Here is a 20,948-nt window from a genome sequence, read left to right on the forward strand (position 1 = left end):
AAAGGATATCTAAAGAATGAAGCAAATTAGATAATAGAAGTAAATTGGAATGTTGTTTAAAATTGTATTTTCTATCTGGATCATGAAAGAAAAAAATGGGGTTTAATGTCCCTTTAAGGGGCATTTGCTTATTGTTTTCAGACGAATGCAACAAATATGAAACCCCCTCCAATTTTTTTTGCATTATTCTTAAAATGAAAGCAAATATCTAATTAAATGGGCATCTATGACAGTAAATATATATCATTGTTATTTCAATGTAAATGTATTATATGCATGCAAGTCTATGTACTCTAAGTTGGTGATGTATTTCAGTGTTTCCCAACTCCAGGACAGATTTTCATGATTTCTTAAAGGGACATTTAACACTTTGTGGTGGTAATATAAAATGATAAATTGTATATATAAAAAAACTCTGCAGAATACTTTCATTATTTACTTTGTCCCCTTTTCCTGTGATTACATTGTGAAATTGTGAGCTTTTCAGTTCCTGTAAGAAATGGAAGTACAGAACACAGTTATATTCCACACAGCCATTGGCTGCACACTCTAGTGACCTATTTATAACTGTCTCTAATTGGCCGCAGCAGAGAAGGTAACTCAAGTTACAACATGGCAGCTCCCATTATTTTATAGGCACTAAAACGTTGCACTTATTTTGTCATTATTTTCACAGCTAATGAAACTTTAAAAAAATACATCTACATGTTATTCTCAGACTAATCTTTTCTTTGAATGCATTATTCTATCTAGCATTCATTTAGTGTTTAATGTCCCTTTAACTAGACCACAGGTGAAATAATCAGCTGATTAGTAACCATGGTTACTAACTTGCTCTCAACCAGCAGCTGATTATTTCACCTGTGCTCTAGTTAAGATATCATGAAAATCTGGTCTGTTAGTGGAACTTGAGGACTGGAGTTGGGAAACACTTATGTATTTAACTTGGTACCTAGGGGGCATGGTTAATCTGTTTTGTGGATTTCTTACATTCCCCAAGAGTGGAATTAAGTTAAATTGATATATTATGTTGCATTTAAAGAGCACATATACATTTTATTCATGACATATTATGCTGGTATGCAGTTTTGTGCAGTTATTTTATCAGTTCTGTGTAGTGCATAATAACTGTCTAAAGATTCCGAGAAAGCATTTTATAGAGTTTATATTCCAGATCTTGCTAGTCACAGTAATTTACTAGGAGTCTTGACTTTCCATCTTTCAACAAATGACCCTTGGTTTCAATTTGATTCATTTTATATTCTGCAGCAAAACTCTCATTCTCTTTTATCCCTGTGCAATATTAACCAAACCCCAATTCCATACCACCAGCTTGGCTAAGGATTTTCTATACACATTCCAATGCAGTGAGTTTCTAACGAGAGGCAATAATGTAGTGGATAAGTCTTTTCACACGGGAAACAAGTAAAAATCCACAGAAAGCTTTAACCACTTGCTGACCATATGTTCATAACTGCGGATCAGATTGGCTGTCAAGCCAAACAGCTGCTCCTGTCACATCTACATAAAACTGTTTTTTTTTTCCAAAGTAGTTTAGCTTATAAAACATTGTGGATAAATATATTGCATAACAGAACTATTTTTTCCATATACACCAAATACATATACTTATATTTTTATGTAACCTGAGATGCTTCTGTAAAATGCTTTTACAAATAATAAAGCTTCTTGGTCAGTCAAGTACAGTCTTTCCAGTATTTATAAATATACATTATATTTTTTTAATGTGCATATCTAAACTAAGCCTTGATTCAACTCCACCCAAATGTCCTTCCCATACTTATTGAGGTCTAGATTATGAGTGGAGCGCTGTTTATCACTTACATTTGCGTGCTAACTCTGCTAGAAGTAAGCTTTATACGCGTGTTGGGTACCACACATATTACAAGTTGAAATTAAAAAGTTTTAACTAATGCGCTAACGCGACGCGCACAAAAAGCAGAAGTTACAATATCACGACTGCATTAACGTTTTCCCCAATAGTTTTCAATGGAGAGCAAAAGTGGAAAAAAACCTAACACCGTTATTCACGTGCAAACCCAATCGCAATTTTCTCAAGTGCACTAACCTGACATGAAATATTAATATTTCACATTTTAATGTTCTTCACACACATAGAATAATATGTTCTATGTATTCATAAATACATATTTATATATATATGATGTTTGTATATATATCTATATCTATACCTATATATACAGATGACTATATATAGGTATAGAGTATTTAAAAATACTCTATACCTATATATTGGAATGTGAAATATTTACAGTACAAACACAATTAAACAGTTTATTAAATATAAATATTGCATAAATATGATTTTATTATGTTTTCAGTTACTTGACTTCAAAAGGCTCCAATGCACTCTCTATTGAAGCCCTTTACATGTCTCTTTTTCACCTGAGACCTCATATCTTTAAGCCCTTATAACTTTTTTAAATTTTGAATTTTTTAATCAAGAGTAACAGTTAAAGGGACAGTCTAGTCAAAATTAAACTTTCATGATTCAGATAGGGCATGCAATTTTAAACAACTTTCCAATTTACTTCTATTATCTAATTTGCTCAATTCTTTAGATATCCTTTGTTGAAGAAATAGCAATGCACATGTGTGAACCAATCACACAAGGCCTCTATGTGCAGCAACCAATAAGCAGCTACTGAGCATATTTAGATATGATTTTCAGCAAGTGATATCAAGAGAATGAAGCAAATTAGATAATATAAGTAAATTAGAAAGCTGTTTAAAATGACATGCTCTTTCTAAATCACGAAAGAAAAAAATTGGGTTTCATGTCCCTTTAACCAGATCTCTGAAGTTGTGCTAAACCTAAGTGCATTATATTCAATATCGCTCGAGCGAATGTGTTTACTTTCAATTTGTAATATGCGCGCTACTTCTGATGCGATAAACTGCTTATCGCTTGCGCTCAATTGTTATTGTGTGTTTTTTAAATTTCAGCTTTTTTAAATCTATTTGTCAAGTCCATAATAAACCATTCTATTATCAATTTTGCTTAATACTCTTAGGCCTAGTTTCCATTGAGTTGGTAAAGTTTGGAAACTGTTGGTAACATAAAAATTCTCCATGGACTTTAAGGAAGATAAACGTTTTCACCACCAGTGGAAACTAGCCCTTAGTATCCTTTGTTAAAAAAAAACCCATAGGCCTAGTTTCTATGCAGGTGCTAAAGTTTGGAAACTGGTGGTAACATAAACATTCTTCAGACTTTAATGGAGATGTTTTTACCATCAGTTTCCAAACTTTAGCACCTTAACAAGAACTAGCCCATACTTAGGACTAGTTTCCATTTATGTGGTAAATTGTGGTAACTGGTGATAAAAAACATTTCTTTCATGTAATTAGCAAGAGTCCATGAGCTAGTGACGTATGGGATATACATTCCTACCAGGAGGGGCAAAGTTTCCCAAACCTCAAAATGCCTATAAATACACCCCTCACCACACCCACAATTCAGTTTTACAAACTTTGCCTCCTATGGAGGTGGTGAAGTAAGTTTGTGCTAGATTCTACGTTGATATGCGCTCCGCAGCAAGTTGGAGCCCGGTTTTCCTCTCAGCGTGCAGTGAATGTCAGAGGGATGTGAGGAGAGTATTGCCTATTTTGAATACAGTGATCTCCTTCTACGGGGTCTATTTCATAGGTTCTCTGTTATCGGTCGTAGAGATTCATCTCTTACCTCCCTTTTCAGATCGACGATATACTCTTATTTATATACCATTACCTCTGCTGATTTTCGTTTCAGTACTGGTTTGGCTTTCTACAAACATGTAGATGAGTGTCCTGGGTTAAGTAAATCTTATTTTCTGTGACACTCTAAGCTATGGTTGGACACTTTGTTTATAAAGTTCTAAATATATGTATTCAAACATTTATTTGCCTTGACTCAGGATGTTCAACATTCCTTATTTTCAGACAGTCAGTTTCATATTTGGGATAATGCATTTGAATCAATCATTTTTTCTTACCTTAAAAAATTTGACTCTTTTTTCCCTGTGGGCTGTTAGGCTCGCGGGGGCTGAAAATGCTTCATTTTATTGCGTCATTCTTGGCGCAGACTTTTTTGGCGCAAAAAATCTTTTCTGTTTCCGGCGTCATACGTGTCGCCGGAAGTTGCGTCATTTTTTGACGTCCTTTTGCGCCAAAAATGTCGGCGTTCCGGATGTGCGTCATTTTTGGCGCCAAAAAGCATTTAGGCGCCAAATAATGTGGGCGTCTTATTTGGCGCTAAAAAATTTGGGCGTCGCTTTTGTCTCCACATTATTTAAGTCTCATTTTTTCTTTGCTTCTGGTTGCTAGAAGCTTGTTTATTGGCATTTTTTCCCATTCCTGAAACTGTCATTTAAGGAATTTGATCAATTTTGCTTTATATGTTGTTTTTTCTCTTACATATTGCAAGATGTCTCACATTGCATCCGAGTCAGAAGATACTTCAGGAAAATCGCTGTCTAGTGCTGGAACTACCAAAGCTAAGTGTATCTGCTGTAAACTTTTGGTAGCTATTCCTCCGGCTGTTGTTTGTATTAATTGTCATGACAAACTTGTTAATGCAGATAATATTTCCTTTAGTAATGTACCATTGCCTGTTGCAGTTCCTTCAACATCTAAGGTGCAGAATGTTCCTGATAACATAAGAGATTTTGTTTCTGAATCCATCAAGAAGGCTATGTCTGTTATTTCTCCTTCTAGTAAACATAAAAAATCTTTTAAAACTTCTCTCTCTACAGATGAATTTTTAAATGAACATCATCATTCTGATTCTGATGACTCTTCTGGTTCAGAGGATTCTGTCTCAGAGATTGATGCTGATAAATCTTCATATTTATTTAAAATGGAATTTATTCGTTCTTTACTTAAAGAAGTACTAATTGCTTTAGAAATCGAGGATTCTGGTCCTCTTGATACTAATTCTAAACGTTTAGATAAGGTCTTTAAATCTCCTTTGGTTATTCCAGAGGTTTTTCCTGTTCCTAATGCTATTTCTGAAGTAATTTCCAGAGAATGGGATAAATTGGGTAATTCATTTACTCCTTCTAAACGTTTTAAGCAATTATATCCTGTGCCGTCTGACAGATTAGAATTTTGGGACAAGCTCCCTAAGGTTGATGGGGCTATTTCTACCCTTGCTAAACGTACTACTATTCCTACGTCAGATGGTACTTCGTTTAAAGATCCTTTAGATAGGAAAATTGAATCCTTTCTAAGAAAAGCTTATCTGTGTTCAGGTAATCTTTTTAGACCTGCTATATCATTGGCTGATGTTGCTGCAGCTTCAACTTTTTGGTTGGAAACTTTAGCGCAACAAGTAACAGATCATGATTCTCATAATATTATTATTCTTCTTCAACATGCTAATAATTTTATCTGTGATGACATTTTTGATATTATCAGAGTTGATGTCAGGTTTATGTCTCTAGCTATTTTAGCTAGAAGAGCTTTATGGCTTAAAACTTGGAATGCTGATATGGCTTCTAAATCAACTCTACTTTCCATTTCTTTCCAGGGTAACAAATTATTTGGTTCTCAGTTGGATTCTATTATCTCAACTGTTACTGGTGGGAAAGGAACTTTTTTTACCACAGGATAGAAAATCTAAGGGTAAAAACAGGGCTAATAATCGTTTTCGTTCCTTTCGTTTCAACAAACAACAAAAGCCTGATCCTTCATCCTCAGGAGCAGTTTCAGTTTGGAAACCATCTCCAGTCTGGAATAAATCCAAGCCTTCTAGAAAGGCAAAGCCAGCTTCTAAGTCCACATGAAGGTGCGGCCCTCATTCCAGCTCAGCTGGTAGGGGGCAGGTTACGTTTTTTCAAAGAAATTTGGATCAATTCTGTTCACAATCTTGGGATTCAGAACATTGTTTCAGAAGGGTACAGAATTGGTTTCAAGATGAGACCTCCTGCAAAGAGATTTTTTCTTTCCCGTGTCCCAGTAAATCCAGTGAAAGCTCAAGCATTTCTGAATTGTGTTTCAGATCTAGAGTTGGCTGGAGTAATTATGCCAGTTCCAGTTCTGGAACAGGGGATGGGGTTTTATTCAAATCTCTTCATTGTACCAAAGAAGGAGAATTCCTTCAGACCAGTTCTGGATCTAAAAATATTGAATCGTTATGTAAGGATACCAACGTTCAAAATGGTAACTATAAGGACTATCTTGCCTTTTGTTCAGCAAGGGCATTATATGTCCACAATAGATTTACAGGATGCATATCTGCATATTCCGATTCATCCAGATCATTATCAGTTCCTGAGATTCTCTTTTCTGGACAAGCATTACCAGTTTGTGGCTCTGCCGTTTGGCCTAGCTACAGCTCCAAGAATTTTTACAAAGGTTCTCGGTGCCCTTCTGTCTGTAATCAGAGAACAGGGTATTGTGGTATTTCCTTATTTGGACGATATCTTGGTACTTGCTCAGTCTTTACATTTAGCAGAATCTCATACGAATCGACTTGTGTTGTTTCTTCAAGATCATGGTTGGAGGATCAATTCACCAAAAAGTTCATTGATTCCTCAGACAAGGGTAACCTTTCTGGGTTTCCAGATAGATTCAGTGTCCATGACTCTGTCTTTAACAGACAAGAGACGTCTAAAATTGATTTCAGCTTGTCGAAACCTTCAGTCACAATAATTCCCTTCGGTAGCCTTATGCATGGAAATTCTAGGTCTTATGACTGCTGCATCGGACGCGATCCCCTTTGCTCGTTTTCACATGCGACCTCTTCAGCTCTGTATGCTGAATCAATGGTGCAAGGATTACACAAAGATATCTCAATTAATATCTTTAAAACCGATTGTACGACACTCTCTAATGTGGTGGACAGATCACCATCATTTAATTCAGGGGGCTTCTTTTGTGCTTCCGACCTGGACTGTAATTTTAACAGATGCAAGTCTCACAGGTTGGGGAGCTGTGTGGGGATCTCTGACGGCACAAGGAGTTTGGGAATCTCAGGAGGTGAGATTACTGATCAATATTTTGGAACTCCGTGCAATTTTCAGAGCTCTTCAGTCTTGGCCTCTTCTAAAGAGAGAATCGTTCATTTGTTTTCAGACAGACAATGTCACAACTGTGGCATACATCAATCATCAAGGAGGGACTCACAGTCCTCTGGCTATGAAAGAAGTATCTCGAATTTTGGTTTGGGCGGAATCCAGCTCCTGTCTAATCTCTGCGGTTCATATCCCAGGTATAGACAATTGGGAAGCGGATTATCTCAGTCGCCAAACGTTGCATCCGGGCGAATGGTCTCTTCACCCAGAGGTATTTCTTCAGATTGTTCAAAGGTGGGAGCTTCCAGAAATAGATCTGATGGCCTCTCATCTAAACAAGAAACTTCCCAGGTATCTGTCCAGATCCCGGGATCCTCAGGCGGAAACAGTGGATGCATTATCACTTCCTTGGAAGTATCATCCTGCCTATATCTTTCCGCCTCTAGTTCTTCTTCCAAGAGTAATCTCCAAGATTCTGAAGGAATGCTCGTTTGTTCTGCTGGTAGCTCCGGCATGGCCTCACAGGTTTTGGTATGCGGATCTTGTCCGGATGGCCTCTTGCCATCCGTGGACTCTTCCGCTACGACCAGACCTTCTGTCGCAAGGTCCTTTTTTCCATCAGGATCTCAAATCCTTAAATTTATAGGTATGGAGATTGAACGCTTGATTCTTGGTCAAAGAGGTTTCTCTGACTCTGTGATTAATACTATGTTACAGGCTCGTAAATCTGTATCCAGAGAGATATATTATAGAGTCTGGAAGACTTATATTTCTTGGTGTCTTTCTCATCATTTTTCTTGGCATTCTTTTAGAATTCCGAGAATTTTACAGTTTCTTCCTGATATTCATTGTTTTGTACAAGCTTTGGTTCGTATAAAACCTGTCATTAAGTCAATTTCTCCTCCTTGGAGTTTGAATTTGGTTCTGGGGGCTCTTCAAGCTCCTCCGTTTGAACCTATGCATTCTTTGGACATTAAATTACTTTCTTGGAAAGTTTTGTTCCTTTTGGCGATCTCTTCTGCCAGAAGAGTCTCTGAATTATCTGCTCTTTCTTGTGAGTCTCCTTTTCTGATTTTTCATCAGGATAAGGCGGTGTTGCGAACTTCTTTTGAATTTTTACCTAAAGTTGTGAATTCCAACAACATTAGTAGAGAAATTGTGGTTCCTTCATTATGTCCTAATCCTAAGAATTCTAAGGAGAAATCGTTGCATTCTTTGGATGTTGTTAGAGCTTTGAAATATTATGTTGAAGCTACTAAGTCTTTCCGAAAGACTTCTAGTTTATTTGTTATCTTTTCCGGTTCTAGAAAAGGCCAGAAAGCTTCTGCCATTTCTTTGGCATCTTGGTTGAAATCTTTAATTCATCTTGCCTATGTTGAGTCGGGTAAAACTCCGCCTCAAAGGATTACAGCTCATTCTACTAGGTCAGTTTCTACTTCCTGGGCGTTTAGGAATGAAGCTTCGATTGATCAGATTTGCAAAGCAGCAACTTGGTCCTCTTTGCATACTTTTACTAAATTCTACCATTTTGATGTATTTTCTTCTTCTGAAGCAGTTTTTGGTAGAAAAGTACTTCAGGCAGCGGTTTCAGTTTGAATCTTCTGCTTATGTTTTTCATTAAACTTTATTTTGGGTGTGGATTATTTTCAGCAGGAATTGGCTGTCTTTATTTTATCCCTCCCTCTCTAGTGACTCTTGCGTGGAAAGATAAACATCTTGGGTAATCATTATCCCATACGTCACTAGCTCATGGACTCTTGCTAATTACATGAAAGAAAACATAATTTATGTAAGAACTTACCTGATAAATTCATTTCTTTCATATTAGCAAGAGTCCATGAGGCCCGCCCTTTTTTGTGGTGGTTATGATTTTTTTGCATAAAGCACAATTATTCCAATTCCTTATTTTATATGCTTTCGCACTTTTTTCTTATCACCCCACTTCTTGGCTATTTGTTAAACTGAATTGTGGGTGTGGTGAGGGGTGTATTTATAGGCATTTTGAGGTTTGGGAAACTTTGCCCCTCCTGGTAGGAATGTATATCCCATACGTCACTAGCTCATGGACTCTTGCTAATATGAAAGAAATGAATTTATCAGGTAAGTTCTTACATAAATTATGTTTTTTCTCTATTAAAGTCTATGAAGACTTTTAATGTTACAACCAGTTTACAAACTTCACCACCTCAATGAAACTAAATCATAGGTAGGTTCAGGAGCAGCCATGCACTACTTGAAGCTAGCTAGGGATTATTGGCTACACACATATGCCTCTTGTGATTGGCTCACCAGATGTCTTAAGCTAGGGTTATTTTCTCAAAGTGCTTTTTCATACAGGTTTAAAATAATATTGCAGTTTACAGTCCTTTAAATTATTATAGTATATTTTTACAGCTCTACCACACCCCACACCCAACCCCACCAACAACATGCCCTGACCTGCACATAACACACCTGCCCCATTTTCCTTTCACTGCTTCACCTACAAACCATAGCTGGGCTGCCAGAAGATTCCCTGTATGTATTTTTTGGAGAGGCCAGTGATTTTTTGTTGGTACCTCTTCATACTATATTATATTTTGATATTATTCACTAGCTATATGTTATTTTTTTATTGAATAATGGAGCCATCCAATATGTTTCATTCTGTTATCAGCACTATGGAATTTGGAGGTGCTTTACAAATAAAATATAATAACAACAATAATGTAATCTCATTGAAATAGCATGCAAGAAGGAAGAATGTACAAGTGGAGAAATTCCTTTCTGTCCACCTTACAAGAAGCTCACTATAAGGAAAACTGAATGCTGTGATGAATATGAATGTACTTGCAGCTGCTCCAACTCAACTGTCATTTGTTCAGCTGGATATATATCCTCCGTTATCACCAATGAATGCGGGTGCAGAAATATTAATTGCGAACCAGATAAGGTATGAATAAATTGCATTTTGGAGATGAAATTTATGATTATTGGATTAGGATTAGGATTAGGAATGGGTGAATGTGTTTGTAGAAATTCGATTTACATAATAGAATGTTGATAAGAACAAATATTCTTAAAAATTCGATTTTCGAATGTTATTTACAGTTTTCGAATGTCACATTCGAATTTGAATGTCACATTCGAATTCGAATGTAACATTCGAATATCACATTCAAATTAGAATATTACATTAATAAAACACAATTGTAGACTAGAAACACTATTTCGAATGTCACATTCGAATCGAATATCACATTCGAATCGAATGTCACATTCGAATCGAATGTCACATTCGAATCGAATGTCACATTCGAATCGAATGTCACATTCGAATTCGAATATTACATTTATAAAACACATTATTAGACTAGAAATACTATTTCGAATTTGAATGTCACATTCGAATTGAATATCACATTCAAATCGAATATCACATTTAAAACACAGCATTAGACTAGAAATACTATTTCAAATTCGAATGTGACATTCAAATTCGAATGTAGCATTCAAATTCGAATATTACATTTATAAAACACAGTTGTAGACTAGAAATACTATTTCAAATTTGAATGTCACATTCGAATTCGAATGTCACATTCGAATATTACATTTCGAAATTGAATGAATACATAGCTAAACATTCTATTATTCGAACAAATATAAAAACTAAAATTCGAAAATAGAATGTTAGAATGTTATATAAACATTCTAAATTTGATTTGAACGAACGAATGTATCAAAATTCATTTTAAATTTCGAATTTTTAGAAACATTCGCCCATCCCTAGTAAGGATGCAAAAATGTAAACAATAAAATCAAAAGGATTATAAAATGCAGGTCATATACAGGTGGAGAAAATATAATTTTTCTGTCCTGAGTGCACCTGAGATCCTCTAATGAAGGTTAGACTCACAAAATGTCCAGACTACATTAGAAATGAAAATATTTTTGAAAAGATTATAAATGATCTGAAGTCAACACATATTAAAGCAATGGTAAACTTGACACATTTTAAAATCAGGCCCGGAATCTAAGCAATATTTTAGATTGATCACTTCTAATGCAGGTGTGTGCAATAACTTACTTTTTAATCTAGCCGTGCCATTCTTATACCCCATGCTTCGGCCGCCCACTTCAAAACTCTTTTTTCTTTTGGTGAGCTGAACTGTTCTCCAATCCACGCTGTAGCTACAAAAAGCGACGTGCGGCTAGAGGGCGATTAGAGAACAGTTGAAACCGTTAGCTCCCCAACAAAATTACTTTTGAAGTGGGCAGCCGGAGCACGGGGCATTTGAATTTCAGTGCTAAATTAAAAAGTTATAGTCTTCAGTACAAATGATGAATTTAACTCCATCTAAAATATTGCTAACATTTCGGATCTGTTTATACAAAGGGGAAAGTTAACCATCACTTTAATTGTTAAAATGCAGCACAGGTATGTCAAGTTTGAGCAGTTTGCTTGGATAAGGCCTGGCCTTTCAAAAAGGTTCCCGTAGACTGCAATGTAAAGGCACTTTTCAGTGACGTTTTTTTCTAAAACTCCAGTCTCGCCAACTTTCTTCCCAAAATACTGCCAAGTGCAGTTATTTTACTAAAAAAAGAAAGCTGCTGCTATCTTTATTTTTGAATATAATACACTACACTGTATTTTGGGGGCATTTGGGGCACATTTATAAAATTAAGTAGAGATCTGATCTCTGTTTAATTTTATAAGCGCTAATTGCTACCTCGAGCTCACGGTAGCAATAACCAGCCACTTGTAATGGCTGGTTAATTATCACGCACCCGCAAATGGGCAAATTTGCTCGTTAGCGGGCGAGCGATAATTTAGCGCTTTCATGCACCTCACTCTAATCATAGGTGTTGCCATTTTGAAACCTAGGTTACACTGCAGGTTTCTGAAGGAGAGTTGATGCACATGTGCAAACAGGTCAGCACTGGAATGTAGCGAAAGCTCAATTTCAAAATGGCAGCACTCATTGCTAGTGGGATGCAGGGAATAACCTGAATACTATGCTTATAACATGTATTGAGGGTTTAATGTCTCTTAAAAAAATGTAAAAGCTTTCTAAGGCCTAAGTCTACCTGTTACTGAAGTTCACTAGACAGGCAGAAACACTTTACCTCCTGTGCATTCCTCTATGATTGGCAATGATGTTGTAGGTCAGCAGAACTATAAAATAAAAGCACAAAATGTACCCCTCTATAGCGAGAATGTTTAATGCAAAGATGCCAGGAGTGGGGAAGTTGGTGAAACTATGAATTTTGAAGGCACTTTTTTTTTCTGTTTATATAGCATATGTTAATGATAACAAACACTTTCTCTCCAAGGGGATAAGTGTTAAAACATATTATATGTATAGGGAGAGAAGATTCTGTGAGAAAGAAATGACTTGTTATACAAACTGCCAGGTATAAAATGTCTGGGAAATTGTTCATTCAGGTTTATTTTTTAATATTACATTTAAATGGGTTTAGCTTGCAGGGAGAGCATACATCCTTTTTGTATCTTTGTTTCTATGTAAAGGCGTCCATGTCTCTGTGTATACCTAAACAAAAAGAGATATTTATAAATAATTTTATATACCCCAGCAGGTAAAATGGTAAACTGGAATACTTTAAAAAGGAGAACATTTTGTCAGCACACTGTCCCTTTAATGCTGTCCTTATAATGTCTTATGGGGTAAAATAGAATAAAATATATGGAGAAATTAAAAAAGGCACCTCATTGTGTAATACAGTCATATATACTATAAGTGGTTGAGTGAAATAAGAAAAACACTCACATTTGGTGCAGCACTTAAAAGTGCAAATGGTGCAGGTCGGATCCTTATAGAGTCACCTGGGTAACTCTACTCCCATCTCAGGGACAAAGGTGCTCGCCAATCTGGTCAACAGCAGCAAAGGATGGATCCAATAGTATATGAGCAAGTGTCATAAGCTACATATACTTGGCTGATGAAATAGTGTATACTGAGAAACACGTCGCTGATTTCATAGTGTTTGTGAATGTAACACTTTTCAATAATTTGCTACTTTGAATACTTATTGGATAATCCAAGTATATGTATCTTATGACACTTGCTCATATACTATTGGATCCATCCTTTGCTGCTGTTGACCGGATCGACAAGCACCTTTGTTGCTGAGACGAGAGGCGAGTTAGCCTGGTGACTCTATAAGGATTCGTCTGCACCATTTGCACTTCTAAGTGCAGCACCAAATGTGAGTGTATTTCTTATTTCACTCAACCACATATATATGACTGTATTACGCTATGAGGCGCATTCTTTGATTTCTCCATAGGATTTTTAAAGTGGAAGGCCAGGCACTTGATTAGATCTGCCTGAATTGTCTACTTATATAGACTGTTTATGTCACCATCACTTGTATTAAATGTATCATTTAGTGTAGTTTGCTTAAATTTGATTTGTGCAGGTGGTTGTGGGACAATTATAGTGGGTGCATTTTCTTCTCAGATAAAAATATATACTATGCAGGTAACAACTAGACACCGAGGGCTACATTTATTAAGTAATGGATGGATAAGGTACACATCCAGCGAACCTGTCTACCCGCTTTCGGGTCTAGCGAGATTAATTACTTGTGCAGCACCTCCCACTAGTCTTGTGCAACCAACTGCACAAAAGCAGGGCTTGTCAATAATCCACCATTAATCAGTCCACAATGATTTAAATGGCTATTAAATCTAGTAGAATTGTATAATCAACATGTACAAAATAAAAAAGACAGTATATACATTAGCATTTACTCTGAATTTTAAATGAGCAGTAGATTTTTTTTCTTAGGCATTTAAAAATTTGCTTCAATTTACCGGCCCCCTGTATCACGTGACAGCCATCAGCCAATCACAGTCTCATATATGTATACACTATGAACTCTTGCACATCCTCAGTAGGAGTAAGTGTGCATATAAAAATAGTGTGCACATTTTGATAATGGAAGTACATTGGAAAGTCTCTTTAAACCTCAAGCTTTCTCTCTATAATGAAAGTTCCATTTTGACTTTAGTGTCCCTTAAAGTCCACCACTTCTAATGTGTTGGAGAGCTTCAGAAGCAGTGGTCTTAAGAATGGTGCTTCTTAACTTGCATTGCAGACCCATAAGCCAGGACTGCAAAGGCCCCAAAGATGCATTAACAGCTTCATAAATTACCACAATTTCTTCTACCTGAGAATAAGATACTAACTGCCTGACAGAACTTCTGCTGGCCGCTTGTAGCTTACTATACAACAGTGACAATTCTATGAAGGTGCTATGTACCCCCATTTATTACTGTACCCCCATTAATTACTGTAGCCCTGAATGCAAAAGGTAATTACTTTTTACATGTCTGATGTTCTACACAGAACAAGGGCAGTAGTAAAGGAGAAATAAGGGTAATTAACTGAATAAAGGTAGGAATAGTTAGCAGAAGCTGAGGTCCCCCACCTGTACCCCTGTACAGAAAAATCAACCCAAGATTTCCTAATTAAGAATACGTGTCATAGATGTTGTTGTGATTACAGAGAAGAAGATAATTGTTTAATAACTTGGCACATCATCAGAGCTACTAGTCCACTGAATTTTTCTTTGAACTAGTAACTTTTCTCCTCGACTAGAAAACTATGGGTGTATTTTTCCACCCCTATATATGATATCATTTAATCTTGTGTAATATTATCAGAAATACAAGAGGAGAGGAAAGTTATTGTGTGTCATGCTCTTTACGGTTGTTTTCCATCTTGTCTAGGTTTGTGTATTTAAAAACAATGTCTATGCTGTTGGAAGCACATGGGAAGATGGATGTAAAAATTGCTCTTGCACAGATATGGTGGATGCAGTTACGAAGCTTCACATAGTGGAGTGTCTTCAAAGGAAATGCCAGAAGGATTGCAGTCAGGTAAGATGAGTGATTTAGCATTTCTTATATTATTATTATTGTTATAATTATTATTATTATTATTATTATTGTTGTTTTTGTTGTTATTATAAATATTAACAATAATGATAAGAATAATATATTTGTATGGCAAAAAGAAAACTCCAGATCACAGAAACGTATGACTGTATATATAGATTAAAAGTAAAAAAGGTTCGACCGTACTCACTGGCTTACAGTAAGTCTACCAATAAGGTGTCTCTGTGCTGGAAAAAAGTCTACAAATGCTGTGTTGGAGAGGGATAAGGTGCCTAGGTGCAAAAAAACAGCATTCATCCCATATACAGAGAGCTTGTACAGGGGTATCACTCGCCCATATAGCGTTACAACCGGATTTTATAAATTGTACCTTGTAAGCATGGACACATACATCATGTCTCTCTGAGTGCTTCGGAAACTTCACCGGCATAGCTGGCATCCTTGTGGGTCCTCTGCTGCACTTTGCTCCTCCTTGGTTCCCAAACCAGTTCCTCCAATCACACAGAGGCTCCTGCTCACACCTACCCCAGTCAGGAAGTACACAGCAGATCAGCTGGTAAAGTGATCGTATGAAAAAACAAGGGGATCCGCTGGGTTTCAATAAAAAATAATTTTATTCATGTCCAGTTAAAAATATAACATCCAGAAATGGCATACAACACCAAAAGCAACCTAAGTGATGTGGCACTGTTAGCTTACGCGTTTTGGCTTAAACTGCCATAGTCATAGTCTATAGTGCCTTGTTTCACACCAGTTAAAATACTAACACTTAAAACCTAATAGGTTAAAACGAAAACACACCCTCTTCAAACAGCTAATAGAATGATACTGTGTATACCCACCCACGTATGATACAGAAAGGGATACAACCGTGATTTACATATTGAGGCTATTTATTAGTTTAATATAGTTTAATTGAATTTTAGTATAATAGTTAGGATAGATTAATTATTAGTTTAATATAGTTTAATGCAATTTTCGTATAATATTTAGGATAGATTAATTATTAGTTTAATATAGTTTAATGTAATTGTAGTATAATAGTTAGGATAGATTAAATACTAGTTTAATATAGTTTAATGTAATTTTAGTATAATAGTTAGGGTAGGTTAATTAGTAGTTTAATATAGTTTAATTTAATTTAAAGGTAAGTTTAAATTTATTATAAGATAGGGATGAGCTAATATTTAATATAAAGTTAGCGGGTTGTTAGGTTTAGGGGTTAATAGTTTAATTTAGTTTATGGCGATGTGGGGGGGCTGGTGGTTTAGGGGTTAATAGGTTTAGTAAGTGGTAGTGATGTGGGAGGCCAGATGTTTAGGGGTTAATACCTTTACGGCTAGATTATGAGTTTTTCATTTTGAGCTGTGCTGTGCTAACAAGCAGTTTTCTCTCACCGCTCACTTACCTACAGCGTTGGTATTACAGGTTTTTACAAGCCCGGCATTAAAAGGCGAGAAGTGAGTGTTAAGCAAAATTTTGTTCCTTACCGCACTCCAATACCAGCGCTGCTTAAGTCAGCGGTGAGTTGGTCGTACATGCTCATGCACGATTTACCCATAGGAATCAATGGGGAGAGCCGGCTGAGATAAAGTCTAACACCTGCCAAAAAGCAGTGTAAAACTCAGTAACCCAGCCCCATTGATTCCTATGGGGAAATAAAAGTTATGTCTACACCTAACACCCTAACATGAACCCTGAGTCTAAACACCCCTAATATTACACTTATTAACCACTAATCTGCCGCCCCCGACATCGCTAACACCTACATTATATTTATTAACCCCTAATCTGCCGCTCCGGACACCGCCCCCACCTACATTATACTTATGAACCCCTAATCTGCTGCCCCCAACATCGCCGACACCTACATTATATTTATTAACCCCTAATCTGCTGCCCCCAATGTCGCCGCAACCTACCTACATTTATTAACCCCTAATCTGCTGCCCCCAACTTCACCGCCACTATAATAAATATATTAACCCCTAAACCGCCGCACTCCCACCTCGCAAACATTAGTTAAATATTATTAACCCCTAATCTGCCGTCCCTAACATCGCACCACCTACCTACACTTATTAACCCCTAATCTGCCTCCCCCACGTCGCCGCCGCTATACTAAATGTATTAACCCCTAAACCGAAGTCTAACCCTAACCCTAACACCCCCTAACAAATATAATTGCAATAAATCTAAATAAAAATTCCTATCATTAACTAAATTATTCATATTTAAAACTAAATACTTACATATAAAATAAACCCTAAGCTAGCTACAATATAACTAATAGTTACATTCTAGCTATCATAGGGTTTATTTTTATTTTACAGGCAAGTTTGTATTTATTTTAACTAGGTAGAATAGTTTCTAAATAGTTATTAACTATTTAACAGCTACCTAGCTAAAATAAATACAAAAGTACCTGTAAAATAAAACCTAACCTAAGTTACAATAACACCTAACACTACACTATAATTAAATAAATTAACTAAACTAACAACAATTAAATAAATTAAATTAAATAAGCTAAAGTACAAAGAAAACAAACACTAAATTACAAGAAATAATAAACAAATTACAAGATATTTAAACTAATTACACCTAATCTAATAGCCCTATCAAAATAAAAAAAGTCCCCCCAAAATAAAAAAAACCCTAGCCTAAACTAAACTAAACTACCAATAGCCCTTAAAAGGGCCTTTTGCGGGGCATTACCCCAAAGTAATCAGCTCTTTTACCTGTAAAAAAAAAATACAAACAACCCCCCAACAGTAAAACCCACCACCCACACAACCAACCCCCCAAATAAAGCGGCAGAAGTCTCCATCCAACCGGGCCGAAGTTCTCAACGAAGCCAGGAGAAGTCTTCATCCAAACCGGGTGAAGTGGTCCTCCAGACGGGCAGAAGTCTTCATTCAGACAGCATCTTCTATCTTCATCAATCCGACGCGGAGCAGGTCCATCTTCAAGACATCCGACGCGAAGCATCCTCTTCATCCGACAACTACCCGATGAATAAAGGTTCCTTTAAGTAACTTCATCCAAGATGGCGTCCCTTAGATTCCGATTGACTGATAGAATTACGGTAGAAAAAATCATATTGGCTGAATTACCTTAATTCCGGGATGCCATCTTGGATGATGTCACTTAAAGGAACCTTCATTCGTCGGGTAGTTGTCAGATGAAGAGGATGCTCTGCGTCGGATGTCTTGAAGATGGACCTGCTCTGTGTCGGATGAATGAAGATAGAAAATGCCGTCTGGATGAAGACTTCTGCCCATCTGGAGGACCACTTTGCCCGGCTTGGATGAAGACTTCTCACAGCTTCGTTGAGGACTTCGGCCCGGTTGGATGAAGACTTCTGCCGCTTCCTTGAGGATGGATGTCCGGTCTTCAGAACTGTAAGTCGATCTTCAGGGGGTTAGTGTATTGAGTGGGTTTTATTTTTAGGTTAGGGTTTGGGCCTGCAAAAGGGCAATGCCCATCCAAATGCCCTTTTCAGGGCAATGGGGAGCTTAAGTTTTTTTAGATAGTATTTTTTTGGGGGGGTTGGTTGTGTGGGTGGTGTGTTTTACTGTTGTGGGGTTGTTTGTATTTTTTTTACAGGTAAAAGAGTTGATTACTTTGGGGCAATGCCCCACAAAAGGCCCTTTTAAAGGCTATTGGTAGTTTAGTTTAAGCTAGGGTTTTTTTTTATTTTGGAGGGGCATTTTTTATTTTGATAGGGCTATTAGATTAGGTGTAATTAGTTTAAATATCTTGTAATTTGTTTATTATTTTCTGTAATTTAGTGTTTGTTTTTTTTGTACTTTAGCTAATTTAATTTAATTTATCGTTGTTAATTTAGTTAATTTATTTAATTATAGTGTAGTGCTAGGTGTAATTGTAACTTAGGTTAGGTTTTATTTTACAGGTACATTTTTATTTATTTTAGCTAGGTAGTTATTAAATAGTTAATAACTATTTAACAACTATTGTAGCTAGTTAAAATAAATACAAACTTGCCTGTAAAATAAATATAAACCCTAAGCTAGCTACAATGTAACTATTAGTTATATTGTAGCTAGCTTAGGGTTTATGTTATAGGTAAGTATTTAGTTTTAAATAGGAATAATTTAGTTAATGATAGGAATTTTTAGTTAGATTCATTTTAATTATATTTAAGTTAGGGGGTGTTAGGGTTAGGGTTACACTTAGGTTTAGGGGTTAATACATTTAGTATAGTGGCGGCAACGTTGGGGTGGCAGATTAGGGGTTAATAATATTTAACTAATGTTTGCGAGGCAGGAGTGCGGCAGTTTAGGGGTTAATATGTTTATTTTAGTGGCGGCGACGTTGGGGCGGCAGATTAGGGGTTAATAAGTGTAGGTAGGTTGCGACAACATTGGGGGCGGCAGATTAGGGGTTAAAATTTTTATTTTAGTGTTTGCGATGTGGGAGGGCCTCAGTTTAGGGGTTAATAGGTAGTTTATAGGTGTTAGTGTACTTTTTAGCACTTTAGTTATGAGTTTTATGTTACGGCGTTGTACCATAAAACTCTTAACTACTGACTTTTAAATGCGTTAGGACTCTTGGAGGTAGAGGGTGTACCGCTCACTTTTTGGCCTCCCAGGACAGACTCGTAATACTGGCGCTATGGAAGTTCCATAAAGAAAAGGCTTTACAAAGTTCACGTAAGTCGTTTTGCGGTAAGGCCAAAGAAGTGTGCGGTGCCCCTAAACCTGCAAGAATCGTAATAGCAGCGGGCGTAAAAAAGCAGCGTTAGGACCTGTTAACACTGCTTTTTTACCCTATTGCACAATTCGTAATCTAGCCATTAGTTAGTTGCGGCGGGTTCCGGGAGCGACGGGATAGGGGTTAATAACTTGATTTAGTTGCGGCAGTGTCGGGAACAATGGGATAGGGGTTAATAACTTTATTTAGTTGCGGCAGGGTCCAGGAGCGGCGGGATAGGGGTTAAAAAGTTTAGTATAGTGGCGGTGTTAAATGACAGTATACAAATAAAGCTGTGAAAAAGCCGAATAGCAGCGAGATCGATGACTGTTTAGTTAACAACAGTCCGCTGCTCATCGCCCCGTACTTGGTGCGCAGCTTTTTGACAGCTATTTATATAAATAAGGGGAGTGTATTCAGGTCTGTGGCCGCGATGTTAGGCTATGTCAGGCGAGCGTATTGGTGCTATCGAATGCAAGTAAGTTGACGGCTTGATAAGTAGGCCTCTTAGTCTACCTTTCACATAGTATAGACTTAATGAATGATGTTAAAGTACTTCGACACCCTTGCAAAATTAAGAATGGAATTGCAAGCCCCCTGAACTCTCAAAAAATGAAATAAGGCAAGTCTGCCTATTTATTGGGAGTATGATACTGGTGTGACACAAGGCACTATAGGCTATGACTATGGCAGTTTAAGCCGAAATGCGTAAGTCAACAGTGCCACACCACTTTGGTTGCTTTTGGTGTTGTATGCCATTTCTGGATGTTATATTTTTAATTGGAAAAAATATAATATCTGTTGTTGTGTGGGTGGTGGGTTTTAATGTTGAGGGGTGGAATTGTTCTTTTTTTTACAGGTAAAAGAGCTGATTACTTTGGGGCAATGCCCCGCAAAATGCCCTTTTAAGGGCTATTTGTAATTTAGTGTAGGGTAGGGCTTTTTTATTTTGGGGGGCTTTTTTATTTTGTTAGGGGGATTAGAGTAGGTTTAATTAGTTTTAAAATCTTGTAATTATTTTATTATTTTCTGTAATTTAGTGGGGGGGTTTTCTTCGTACTTTAGATAATTTTTTTAAATTGTAATTAATTGTATTTAGTTTAGGTAATTAATTTAATTATAGTGTAGTGTTAGGTGTAATTGTAACTTAGGTTAGGTTTTATTTTACAGGTAAATTTGTCTTTATTTTAACTAGGTAGTTATTAAATAGTTAATAACTATTTAATAACTATTGTACCTAGTTAAAATAAATACAAAGTTGCCTGTAAAATAAAAATAAACCCTAAGAT

General features: G+C 36.6%; 1 protein-coding gene across 1 annotated transcript in view; it reads left to right on the forward strand.

Annotated features, from left to right (window-relative positions):
• VWF (von Willebrand factor) overlaps positions 1-20,948 on the forward strand; it is a 424,292-nt gene that overhangs the window by 335,734 nt on the left and 67,610 nt on the right. The window contains exons 42-43 of the mRNA XM_053718732.1: positions 9,764-9,969; positions 14,776-14,925. Coding sequence (XP_053574707.1) covers positions 9,764-9,969; positions 14,776-14,925 — 356 coding nt within the window. The remainder of the gene's footprint in view (positions 1-9,763; positions 9,970-14,775; positions 14,926-20,948) is intronic.

This window comes from Bombina bombina, chromosome 6 (genome assembly GCF_027579735.1).
Source record: "Bombina bombina isolate aBomBom1 chromosome 6, aBomBom1.pri, whole genome shotgun sequence".
Classification (NCBI taxonomy): domain Eukaryota; kingdom Metazoa; phylum Chordata; class Amphibia; order Anura; family Bombinatoridae; genus Bombina; species Bombina bombina.